We start from the raw sequence: 13,026 nt of genomic DNA, 5'->3' as shown, positions 1-13,026 counted from the left end.
AGACTACAGCAGCATTTACATTCTGGACACAGTCACCTGGAAATGGCTCTTTGTGGCTGTGAGTACTGCATCTCTTCCAAGACAAAAGTGCAGGAGGAGTGGCAGGTTCTGCCTGAATGTGACAGTCCATGTGCACGTGTCCTTAGTCCAGTGGTCTTGGTCCACTGTTGGTGCAGGCTGTCTGAGATGCATAGCTGGGTTTGACAGGTATTAGGAGGCTGTGTTCAAAAGCCACATGCTGAACAGAAACCAGGAGCTGTGCCTACAATGAATGAAGCAATGGGAAAAAATGGCTGCTGCAGAGGGCTCTGCCTGACCAAGCTCAATGGTGGGAGGTACTGTACAAGTAGCGGAGGGAAATGGCCTCTCATTTTATATGGTGTAATTGAGGGCAGCACCAGATGCTGAGGTGCAGAGCCAGTCTTCTCAAATCAGGAACTGCCCTGAGTACAGCAGAATTCTGAGCCCTTGTCAGCATGGGACTGTCTCTTTCCTGGTAAAGCACAAAATGGCTTTTACAGAGTAAGCCTGGATGAGATCTTTCTGTTCCCTGACATCTTCTGAGGAAGGTGTGGGAGGCTGACTTCCTTTTCTTATCAGAGCATTCTGGTGCAAAGAATGCAAAGAATGTACTGTCTGCCTGTGCAGCAAAGATCTGGCAGGGGAGCCAATAAAGTGAAAATTGAGACTTTTCAAACTCATTGGATGATGTGAGCCCCTTTCCTATGGGTCATGCAGCAAATAATGCACTTCTTGTAACAAATACATATTAAATCTTTCTAGGCTAAAGGGAGGATACCAGTGCTCGCCTACCACAGTGCAACTATCTACAACAAGGAGCTCTTTGTTTTTGGAGGAACTTTCCCCAGAAAGGCATCGCTGGCAGTTGCACCCTGCAGCAATATGCTCTATGTCTTCAATCCAGAGCATGAAATTTGGTATCAGCCCATTTCAGAAGGGGAGAAGCCTCTTCCTAGGCTTGGGTGAGAGTGCTTTAATTCTAGCTATCCAAAATAGTGCAGGAAACCTCTACTTATCTTCCCTCCCACACCAGTGTGATTTCTTAAATATTAGGTGATTGCTCTCCACCATGTATTCTTTAAGATAGGGCTGTGTTTAGAGCAATGGGATTTTCAGTACCTCCTGTTGTGAATCCTGATGAGATTTTGTCCCAGGTGTAGACTGAAGCTGTGGCAGCCCAGTAGAAGAGGCCAAGGCTAAAATCGAAGTTTTGGGAACTTGCTGAAGATGTTTTATTAATTTGCTTGCTCTCTGCCCAGGCATTCAGCTACTCTATTGAAAAACAAGCTGGTGATTTTTGGGGGTCAGAGGACTTCTGTCTACCTCAGTGACATGCACATTCTGGATCTGGGTAAGAAAGTCTGTGCCTCAAAAAGGTCTGTTCCAAGACAGGGACTTGGGAGTGAGGTGTGCTCAATGGGAAAATAGCAAGAGCATTATACAAACTCCTGACTAGGCAATGGAGATGAAAAACTAGGGGTTAAAAAAAACCCCTTTCTGGGGCAATAAGGGAGGGAAAAAAGAAAAAACAATGGCTTTTTTTGGAAGAAGTTGGGTAACAGATAAGGTAGAGGCATTGCTGATGTGGCAGAGTATGTTAGTTTTTGTCTAGTTATGAGGCTGAGGTTTTTGGACATTTCACCTGCCTTTTCTCTGTCTGTCAGGTTTCATGGAGTACACATCAGTCCCCCTCCTGGCAGGACAGCCTTCTGCACGTAGGTAAGACTCTCTTGCAGACCCAGGAACTATCTTCTGTCATTTCTCTTTGAAGCCAGGTTTAAACTGTACTTGTGATCAGACCCAGCTGCATATCTCTGTTCCACTAGTCAAAATACAGTGGGTCTTCTCTCCACTGTGGGGCCAGGAGTTCCTGTGCTGTTGGTTCCTGTATGGTGTGCAGGGATATTCTGTAGTCTCCTTGGAAATCTCTCTTTCAGGCTAGGGTAAGTTTTCTGCTGTGTGCTAGTAAACTGTATGGCCTGCTGTTTGGTCTTCACAGTGCCTGGACAGGTGTTGTGCCACACAGAGGAAGAAACTCCTGTACCAGGACTGTGTTGTTCCTAAAGGGACAGAATTGCTCACTAGAACAATGATCTAAATCTGTGCAGAGCCTAGCTGCCCTGCTATCTCACCCCACAGAGCAAAGCATAGGAGTTTTGATAGCTCCTTCTGAGATAATGAATTGCTATTCAGGCCTGATTGTGGCCTGACCTGCAGAGGCAAACATCTCTTTTAGGGTTATTCTGCAAGTCAGGGTAGAGAGAAGCAGAAGTCAACTTTGTTCCTGCAGCTTAAGCCCCCAGCCTCCTAATCAAGTTGCCAATCCCTGCCCATTGCTGATTGAGGCCATCCCAGCAGGTTTTGTTGCAGTCACCTTTTGACTTTGCTTTGGTCACAGCTTTCATGCAGCTCTGGCTGTGTCGGACCAGAAGGTTCTGATCAGTGGAGGCTGCAATGCCAGAGGAGCCTTGCAAGATGCCTTTGTCTTCCACCTAGGTGAGTGACTCTCCTGCCCTGTTTTGATAGCTCTGGGGCTGCAGTGGTGTTTCTGAACACCTAGCCTAGTCCATTTGTCTCATCCCTTGCACTAGGAATGGGCTTGTCAGTATTGATATCCCCTTTCCACTTCAGACACTCTTTCATGGAGCACAGTGATACACCACGACCTCTGCTCTGTTCCCCGAGCTGGCCACACACTGCTTGACCTGACTCCTGCCCATGTGATGGATATGGACAAGGAGAACACAGAGGAGCAGAAGCTGCACATGGTGTTGGTCTTTGGGGGCTCCAACTGTGCTGGGACCTTTTATAACAGCACCCTCAAGATCCAGCTGGACCTAGGGTAATGCATGATTCACAGAATGAGCCTGAACAGCAAGGCTCTTCACCAGCCTCGATACACACATGGATGGCAATAAATGAGTCCAAGCAACTTGGCAGTCCAGGAATCTGTATGTAGGTGAATGGCACCTTGGTACAAGAGACTGGGTCTGTAAGGTCTGAATGCCATGGGTATTGTTTTACTAGGGTACCCGTACACAGTATCTGGGCTCAGGTGCCAAAACATTCAGTGGGATCTGAGCTGACTCTGCACAAGAACACAGACAAAGGTTATGGGTTCCTTTCTTGCCCTACAGGTTTTTAGCTGGAATTCCCAGGGTGCTTTCAGCTTTGTGGGTGACTTAGGTGTTTGGTTTCATTTGGGATGAGTGAAATGGTATTTATTGCTGCTATTTTACAGTAAAAGCACAGGCATGGTTCTGGTTTGGAGGGAATCTGGGGTGGAATTTCCTTGGGCAACAGTCTGCAGCTGAAGGCCAGGAAACCACCTAGAGCAGTATCTGAGGATGGGAAAAAGAAGAGAACATAATTTTCATTGTAAGGAAGAGAGCTGGTTGTGCCTTGCTGTCTAAGGCACCATCACCTAGCTTTGCTCTAGGCAGACCTTTTATAAAATCCATGTGACTGCTTTTATTATTGCAAGGGGTGACAGAGCTGCCAACTTGGCTCTTTCAAGACCCCAACAAGGGCTAAGCTATCTTCCATCAGAGACTAGATCTGATTGTTTATATCCATGGAGCTGATGACTGTGCTGTGGCTCTGAGGCAGCTCCAAGGATAAGCACACTGTGTATACTCATTCCCTGATGCCCTTTCTGTAGATGGTAGAAAGAAATAGCCCCTGTGAGGAATAGAGAATTGACTCAATGCCTCACAGTTGTTTGTGGTCACATTCCCCAACCCAAAGCCATACAGAGGGAAGTTCTGATCATTATGGATACTTCTGCTTTAATCTGCTTCATGGAGATAGACTGCATAGAAAAAACTAGTAGCTGCACATATTTCAGCACAGACATAGCTCCTATGTTATCCACACTATTTCCAGGTCCTCTGTCCTTCCCACCCAGATGAAAGGGAAGGCACTGGCACTAAAGTCATACTCAGCCTGTAGGTGTTGTCTTCTTTATCATGGCAGCTTTGTGGATTTAATGAGCAGAAAGGCTTCAAGCTCGCAGCTCTGCAGGAGTATCTGGCTGCCGGGAAGGGTGGCTTGTTTTGAAGGCCTCTAACTCCAAGAGAGCTTTATTTATTCTGGTTATTGTGGGATATGGACCCATATCCACTTTGAATCTGTAAAAGGAAAAGAATTTGTGAAGTACTAGGAGTTGGAGAGGCAGTGCAGCAGTGAGCAGAAGTGCAGAGCAGTGTGATAGGCCTGCCTAGTATGGGAGAATCTCACAGGCATTTTCACTAACTGAAAAGGTTCATCCCTGTAGGTTTACAAACAAATGCTAGAGAGATTAATCAGTGCCTGGAGAGGTTGTAAAGTCTCCTTCTCTTAGAGATAGTCAAGCTGGATGCAATCCTGTGCCACTTCCTCTAGCAGGGAAATTGGACTGGGTGACCTCCAGAATTCCCTTCCAACCTCAAACTCATTCTGTGATTGTGTGATTTTCGCCAGATTTTTACATGATGTGCAGCACAAAGTAAGAAGACACTGCTTTTCCTGGGAATCATGCAGCCTACTTGTATGGGTTTGAGGCTTTAAATAAAATCTAAAAGATTAATATTTTCCTGTATGCAGTGTAAGAATAAAGCAAACAGGGACAGAGAACATGGAGTGTGGGCAACCTCAGCTTTTCTAAGGTCATAGATCAGGTTTCCCCAGGGGTCTCTAAGAGGAGACCACAATTCACTACTTCCAAAAGAGACAGTATTTATGAAGTAGGAAAACTTGTGGAGAGAAGATATGTAAGTAGACAGGGCAGGCAGGAGGGATACTTTCTAACAGGCATAAGGAGCAGCAGAGAAGGTAAGCTCTGACAGCCCAGCATAAGTAGATGTGTTGAAGAATATCTCAAACTTAGCCTTAATTACCTTTCAGCATTGGCAACTTGAGGCACTAAACACAGATCAGCCATGGAAACCTGCAAATATAGCAGAGAAAAGAGGTTAGAATAACTCAGAGCCTGTCCCCTCACACTTCCCAGTGGTGGCAGACTTTGAGACCAGGACAGAAATTATTTTATCAGCCAGTACAGAGGAGTTGTCATGATGATCTAATTATTTAATTCAGCATTAATACTACAGCAACAGTACAAGAAAAATAACTTCATTGCAGTTACTAGGAGAAGCCATAAGCTTTTAGGGAGCTTTATATTTACCAGCTGATCATTATGACCTCAAGGACACTGTGCTTCTATGGCAACTGCCTCTAAGCAAACACATCTGCTGGCAAGCTGCAGAGGGAGGTGATGGAGGGAGAGGGTGTTTGCATGGCAGGAAAAAGTTAAATAAATTTTGCTTGTTTGCACTGCAGGAGTATAAAGCAGGTCCTGCCAACGTCAAGACTTGATATGTGATAGGACCTCTGTACGCAGGCTCAGAGACTTGCAATCTGAAAGGAAGACTTAATGGCAGTGCTGCTGGCTGCCTGTCTGCACAGACAGAGGCAGCTGCTCCCACCCTGCTCCTCAGGTCACAAAGCCCTGGGTTCCTCTCAAAGCACATGTTATTCTCCAACATTAGATCTTGTAAGTAGCTTTTGCCTACCAAGGGCTCCATAAGGCCGCTGCTATACAATTCTCTGCATCCCACAATAATGCAGGAGCCTTCCTTTTTTCTAAGGCTTTTATAGGAAAGATCTTTTGCCTGGCAGCAGAACTAATAAATGGAAAAGGCCTGAGATACCTCTAGTTTGGTAAGGGTCAGAACAGCTCTTATGTGAGCTCTGTGAAATCTGTCCATCTTAAAACTGGATGATCAGAGCAGAAAAATACAAGTTGGTTAAAGGTTCCATAGAACAGAGCTAACAACTGAAACAAGTTTCTTGAGCCAAGCTTTGTCTGTATGACAGGACATGTTGAAGTCCAAATGCCATAAAGATGAAATGATAGATCCTCTTTTTCCACATCCTGTAGTACCAGCCAGATCCTAGATACAGCTGCAGAATCTGGCCACCAGCAGGTTATAGGCAGGGACAAGTAAACATCTCCATAACTCTGCCAGTCAGTAATGGCCTAACTAGCATCCATGCAGCTGTTGTTTGTTATGGTGGGCACTGCATGTAATTCTAGGAACTGGATGGGGTTGTGCTCTTGTCTCCTCAGCTAATTTTCTTTCCTCATTTAGGGGAAGGTACTGGGCTTTTCAGTCCTGCAGTAGCAGACAGGGCTCTCTCAGATACTTACTTCATCCCCCACACAGTAGCGTCCAGCAGTGTTCTGCAGAATCTGCTCCAGTGCTGTCAAGAGAGGTGGTACACTGGAATGAGTCAATAGAAAGGGACACCAAACACTTTCTAGACTGGGAATTAAGTACAAGGGCATCTTAACCCTGAGCAGAATATGAAAAAGGAGTATTTTGGGAGAAACTAGAAGGAACGGAAATCTTACTATAGTTATGGGAGTCTTTAGGGTTCTTCAGCTTTTTTTGGACCCAGGGTGCTTTCAGCTGCTTTAGACAATACACTTGAAATACTATGAGGTTAATGTAGAAATATGTGATTGGGGAGGGGAAAAATGCAAAGGTTCAGTCAGTTTGTGTCTGTCAGGAAGTGAAGATGGGCCTGTCATTGTGGCACACGGGGGAAAGGATTTTGAGGGAACCAAAAGCACTTTATTTCTCTCAAAAAGGCAAAAAAATACTCTGCTACTTGCTAAACTCTGTGGGAGTTTGCTATTAGGTGTCCAATTACAAAAACCTATCTATGTATATGAAGAACTTTAGAAGTGCTGTGAGCCCTGGTGCTTCAGAATGAATCAACTGCTGCAATGTGCAGGATGGCACCAGGTTCCCCTCTTCCATGTGCAGCAGTGGAAGTGTTCTGTGCACATCTTTCCTCTGAGATTCTGGGGAGCTACCAGTCCTGGACAAGTGACTCTGGGCAGGGAGAGCACTGTCTCTGCCAGCAAGGCAGGACCCCAGCACACCAGCCTAGGAATATCTGTGGTTCTACTTGAAAAAGATGAGTAGAATGCCAGGGTGTAGCATTTTGTAAGGTCAGGTGAAATACTGATAATTTTGGATGTGGGATGTACCTTGAAAGCCAGACATGATACAGTTCTGAGCCCATTCCATTTTTTTCTCCCCCATTTGTTTCAGGACATTCAGGTTCTGTGAAGGCAAAGCAATCTCTAGGTTAGATAACTACTGCTGGCAGGATCTTACCCACTGTGTTATCCAGTGGAGGAGAGGGGAGATGAGGGGTTGCCAAGGCTGGACTCCTGAGTTCAGGGGTGGCCTGAACTCAGTTGCCAAGGCTGGCCTGAGTTGACTTGGTTGGGTCAGCCCTGACCTCACCTTGCACTGAATCATGCACCCTGCTGTATCCTTCTCTTGGCACTACCCTTCTGTAACAGTTGCCAGGGTATCCCTTTGCCTCTTCCCTTTCAACTGCTCAATTCTCTTCTTCCTAAAACAGCCTAGACTCAGCAGTAAAACGATATGGATTCAGCTCTTTCTGGAAAGGACCCTGGGATGCTATAGTATTTGCTGTATTGGAAATACAGTATTGGTGCCATTGATCTCTAGATCAAGCAGAGGTTAAGCAGATTTTATCTGCTAGCACACCAGTCTGAAATTCTGCCACCTAGCTGGCTGGCAACAATTTAAGGAGACTGAGAAATTTCAGAGACAGAAATTCTTTTTGATTTTCGCACTTGCATGGATCTGACATGGCAGTACCTGGAGTGGCTGAATGCCAGAGGCAATGTGATCAGCAATCATTCTGACTTGGGCTCTCTTCTTTGGATCTTGGGGCAAGAGCCTGGGGTTAGGATGAGTCTCTTCTAGGTAGTTAATTATAGCTAGCTGTAATGAAAGAGATAATGGGAGGTTATTGCAGAGCCAAGGAAAACTTCACATCCTGGACACCTGGGAAAGGGGAGCTGATCCAAGACGATACAACAGCTTTTGCATGCAGTTTGTTACCAACCCAAAGAACAGAATAACCCCTCTGACATCTGCCTGTGACCTTGTCATTTGGTCCAGCTGTAATTTCAGGCAAACCATGGAACAGCCATCGAAGTCAGACGGCTTAGTGAAAGGTGGAGTGATGAACCAAAGCAGAAGTGAACTTTAATCCTTGACAGTAGTTTCCCATCAAGGAATATGTGCTATTTCTGTTCCCAAGTGGGACCATAAATGCCACCTCTTTTCCCATGTATAGGTGAGAGCTCTGGGGAAAAAGATGGGACAAAGCTATCCCATTCAGATTGGGCAGCAGGCTGGAGTGAAAGGTTAACAGGGATGTGGCTCATAGCTCACCGACTGAGAAAGGGTGATGCCATCAATTTTCAAGGCTGGGACTTGCTGCATTGGATTCAGTGCTTTGAATTCAGCAGAAAACTGTGGAAACAAACCTGAAATTACTCTGCAGCAATAAGAAATTCTTCTTCCTTGTTTTCTTCTCCCAGAACCCAGTTACCAAATTTGTTTTCCTTCTTCTTTTTCTCTCTACCTTAATATTAATCTTTGCAGTAAATTATGCTGTACTATTAGCCTACTAAGCTCTCACTAGGGCTCAGGGATCACTGCATCCTAGCCCAGACTGCATTATCTCTTGATAAAGCACTACTGCAATGCCCAGTGATACTGCATCAGTGCCACCATTACTGTCCCAGTTGTCCAACTCTTCCTTAGCCCATACCAGCCCATTGAGCCCATGGTACCAGGAAGTGCACAACTCCCTCCTATGGACCCCCAAGTAAGGCCTCAGTCAAGATCTCTTTTGGCAAGCCACCTCTTCCTTTCATATATTTCAGCCCCCTGCAATATAATTTAGCATCTCTTGGACATCCCTGCCTCTATGCATCTTCTGTTGCTAATTGAATCAGGCTGAGTCTGTTTACTGTGTGGGGCAGCTTCTCTGAAGTCTGTGCTTGAGATATATTTAGTTGTATCATGGTAAGCAAAAGATCTTCAGCCTTATGGATTCAGTCACAAATGTCTGAGAGAGGAAAAAGCCTCTAGTCTCCTGCAGTCATATTCTCCTCCTGTCTCAAATGGCAGGGAATACTGGCTGAAAGCAACTATTAATGACAAAGAAGTGGTGAGGAATTCAGTAACTTTGCCTGTGAGCTTTCTAGTGCTAATCTCAAGTCTCCTAATGATCCCCAAGTTCAGTACCCTGAAGAGAGCAGTGGTATTTTTATCCTTACCTGCTGTCCTCCATCCTTAATGAGGTTCACTGGGACCAGGTCATAGGAAATTCCTTTCAGAGCCAGTGCTAGGGAGAGCAGAGTGTACAGCTTCAGACACCTACACTGGGACCAGTTTCATTGGTAATGGGCTCAGGAGAATGTTAGCATCTACATTTGGAAAAAATGACCCTCTCCCTCAAGGAGGGTGGCCTGAGTCCACTGAGAAGACAGTGCTCAGGCACACGAAGGACCAAAGTACTAAAGACCAATCCTGCCAAAACCACTGCATTTTTCAAAATAAGCTTTGCAACTCTTTGCAGCACAGCCCTTCCTGATTCAGCTTATAGAGGGCAGGCCCATGTGCTCAGCTTTAAAACCTTTCTGTCTCAGTACAAGTAGGGACCATTCCCAGCCCTGCTTAGCTCTCATGACCTGGGCAGGCCAGAGTCTGAGGTAGTATCATGAAGCCCTCTTATCTGTTCCCTTCTGTTCCACCTGCTGCAGGTAAGATGCTCTCTTCCCCACCCTCCCCATGGGGAGATGCCTCACTGTTCCAGGCTCATGTTGGCTGACGTCTCTGTTAATAAGTGATTGATTAATTGGGTTAGTGAAGGGGAGGATGCAGCAATACTGAGACAAAAAAAGAGAGATGAACACTGGTTCTTACCGATTCGCACTCTCCAAGAACAGGAACTTCGGAAATAGCTGTAAAGTATTGGCTGGGGAGAGAAGGATAAAAGGTTATATGCTGGGAGCACCAGGGCATTGAATGTAAGGGAAAGAATGCATGAGCAGAAGCCATTTCAGGAACTCTAAGGGGAGAGCAATGTTTGGAGGAGAGGGCTCCTTTCTGAAAGTAACTGTTCCTGATTTGGGCATACAGGTAGCATCACTGTCTCTCATAATAGCCTTCTCATTATCCAGTTGCACCTGATGTTTCCAGCAATGCAGAAATGACCTTGAAATTAGTCCCTGTAAAGCTTCCCTCTTTGTCCCTATCCAATATTGCTAACTTCTGTCCCATCTTAGATTTCTGAAACAATTTCTGTACTGATTGTGCCAAGCACCTGGGTATTTGTATGATATGAAATAGCTTTTGCAGCCATGCAGGGAAAAGCCAGATTTCTTTCCAAACAATAAAAGTTTCTGCTATTTGAGATGAAAGCCATGAAGACAGACAATTCATCTCTACCTGAACTATGAGACTAAGGCAGCCTTCCCAGATGCTTCCACCCTGTCCAAACTCTCACCTTTTCAGATGCCATGGTAAGTGTGTGCAGTTGCCTCCACGAAATAAAAACAACCTCTATGTTTTCCCTTTTAACTCAGCTGGCATGGGGAAAGGCTTCTCTCTTAAAACCAATAAGGACTTTGCCCCCCAGTCTGTTCCCAGGACACAAAGACCAGCCAATTAAATTCAATCCTGAGTCACTGCAGTCACCCTCTCCCAGCCCTGATATCAAAACCATTAACAAGATTTAAGCTTGGAAGTGCATTTGGGAACCATTCTTATTTCCATAGCTTTTCATCCAGAAATAAATAAGGTGTCTGGAGAGCCTCACAAGCTGTCACCAGTTGCCAATGCAGAAATCTAACCCTGGAGAACAAAAAATTAAAACCAAAGCTGCATGCAGAATTTATTTTTCACTAGGGAATGATTGCTAGCTCTGGGAATGGGCTGCCTTTGCAGAAAGATTCCATTGTGTGCTCCTGTAGCTCCCCTCCCACCAGTATTGGCCAGTACAGGGGATTTTCTACATTGCAGATATGGGAGAAGCTGCTATTCTGCCCTCAGACCAACTCCGTGTAAAATAAAAGACTGCACTTTTTTTTTGTTTCAGAGCTTTTTCTTTCCACACAGGAAATTAGTACCCCTGTATGTCTCTAAATAAACCTGTAATCATGTCTCTCCTTGCTTACACAGATCCCATGGCATGCCATAGGTCTCTCTGTGTCTCTACCCACCTAAAATGCATAGAAGATTTCTCAGAGACTTAGCAGCAAGACAAAAGAATGCACAGATATGCTCAATTATAGTCTGTCAACAGAAAACCAGAGACACTGGTGATCTCTGTGCTCCAGTCCTCTTTGTAAAGTTCATGCTTCTCTTACAGTTTAGATTGGCTCAAATAACTTCAAATGAGGTATATCTTTCACTAAATTACTCAGATTTATAAGTGAGGAGGAAAGAGATGGAAAGTACTGGTAACACTTAAGTGGATAAAATATTTGCTGATTTTCTAAAATTCTCCCTGGATCAGGGCATTAGAAATATCAGCTATCTTCATTTTTCAAATGTCTAGCCTGGTGAGTTTCAGGGAAAGAAACAGAAACTATGGCTTCAAAAGAGAAAATAGAGCAGTCATGAGATACTAATTTTACTTGCATTTCCTGAGGACTTGCTAATGATTTTTTGGCTCAGAAATTCATGTCCTTCACTATGTCTATTTTGGACTCTGGCCTCTCAGCCAGCAGAGACATTTCTCCTGATTCTCTCTGCAGTTCTTTTTTGGTTTTACAGCCTATGCTATCATTTTGAATAAACTGTGCTATGCTAATTGCATTGCTCTATAATTTCAAGGCCCCGGGGATTTCACCAAAAAGAACATGGAAACCAACCCATCGTTCAGCTGGGAACTGTCTCCAGAGGTTGGGGCATGGAGTGATCTCTTGAGTTCATGCTGTTTTGCTCCTAGCAGCAGGGCAGATCACAGGCAAAAATAATCAGCTAATTAAAGACTACAGACAACAGAAATGTTTTGTCCTTAGTGGACAGATCCCAGAGCGACACTGTCAGCATTTCCTCTGAGGAAATGCTGAGTATGGTCCAGGGAAGTCTCAGGAAAGAATTTTCTGCATTTTCAACCCTGTGGGATAAAATCCCCAAACCCTGCAGTTTAGCCTGGTTGGAGCTGGGATGATGCGGGAGGACAGAGTTTGCTTGATGTCTACTGAGAGTTCTGGCTTGCTTCTGTTTTCATTTCTGGCAATCAGTGAGGAAACTTTGGGCTTAAATACCAGTCCAGAGTAAAAATTTGGGAAACACACTTCCCTGTTGTGAAAGACAGAAGAAACGCCCCTAGCTTTGTATGTTGACCTCTTAGGTTTTCTGTCTTCTTCAGAGTAGTACGGTCTACTCTGGGTATCACCTCTTTCCAGGCGATATATGGGATGCACTTGGAAAGGCCAAACCTCTCACCTTTCCTGAGACCCACCAAGCCCAGCAGCCTGCACGCACACACTGCTCCTTGGGGGCTGCCCTAGGGGACACCTCGGTGCCCGAAAGGCACAGCTTGTACTCTGCTGGGTTCAAATGGAAAGCAGAAAGAACAATTGGCTCCTAAATTCTCAGTATCTCTTCAGCAGGAATTGATGCGAACAGTGCACGCCAATAAAATACGCTAAGTAAGGAGCACGGCTAAAAGCATCAGCACACTGAATCATTTTATTTAGCGCGGGGTTAAACGCCTTGCTTTCCACTCCGACAGACACACGGGTGCCGGCCGGGGCAGCGGGGGCGCGCTCCTCCCGGGAGCCGCCGTCCCGGCCTTCCCGGGGCACTACAAGCCACAGCCGGCGACGAGGCCGAACCGAGCGAGGCCCGGGCAGGCCGAAGACGGAGAGCCGCCGCCCCAAGCCCCGCTCCCACCGGCCGTGGCGCCGTCATCGCCCCCCCGCTCCCCTCCCGCCCGCGGGGAGAGCGCGGAGCCAGCGCCGCGTACCTTGGCGGCGGCGGCGCTCATCGCCGTCCCGGCCTGCGCTCAGGGCTCGGCGGCTGCGGGCACCGCACGGCCGGGACTGCATCCCCCGGCGTGCCCCGCGCCCCGCCGCACTCCGGCCCAGCATGCGCCGCGCCCGGCGCG

General features: G+C 46.2%; 2 protein-coding genes across 2 annotated transcripts; one reads left to right on the top strand and one right to left on the bottom strand.

Moving 5' to 3' along the window:
• Nucleotides 1–722: 722 nt before the first annotated feature.
• LOC128936555 (uncharacterized) lies at nt 723–3,362 on the top strand. Its single transcript, XM_054275569.1, has 4 exons — nt 723–983; nt 1,281–1,740; nt 2,420–2,517; nt 2,653–3,362. Exons 2-4 carry the CDS (start codon nt 1,691–1,693, stop codon nt 2,865–2,867), a joined length of 363 nt encoding a protein of 120 aa, XP_054131544.1. The 5' UTR covers nt 723–983; nt 1,281–1,690; the 3' UTR covers nt 2,868–3,362.
• A 225-nt stretch (nt 3,363–3,587) lies between these two features.
• On the bottom strand, nt 3,588–12,906 carry GSTZ1 (glutathione S-transferase zeta 1). Its single transcript, XM_054275568.1, has 9 exons — nt 12,886–12,906; nt 9,831–9,882; nt 9,182–9,249; nt 8,289–8,369; nt 7,707–7,832; nt 7,061–7,136; nt 6,212–6,264; nt 4,899–4,948; nt 3,588–4,151 (listed from the first exon to the last, which is right to left on the bottom strand). The coding sequence occupies exons 1-9, from the start codon at nt 12,904–12,906 to the stop codon at nt 4,025–4,027; spliced, it is 654 nt and encodes a 217-aa protein (XP_054131543.1). The 3' UTR covers nt 3,588–4,024.
• Nucleotides 12,907–13,026: the final 120 nt, after the last annotated feature.

This window comes from Melozone crissalis, unplaced genomic scaffold, assembly GCF_028551555.1.
Source record: "Melozone crissalis strain CALT ecotype California unplaced genomic scaffold, PUWL_Pcris_2 ptg000018l_1, whole genome shotgun sequence".
NCBI lineage: Eukaryota > Metazoa > Chordata > Aves > Passeriformes > Passerellidae > Melozone > Melozone crissalis.
Note: the sequence above shows the minus strand (reverse complement) of the source record. Positions and strands in the feature narration are given on the sequence as shown.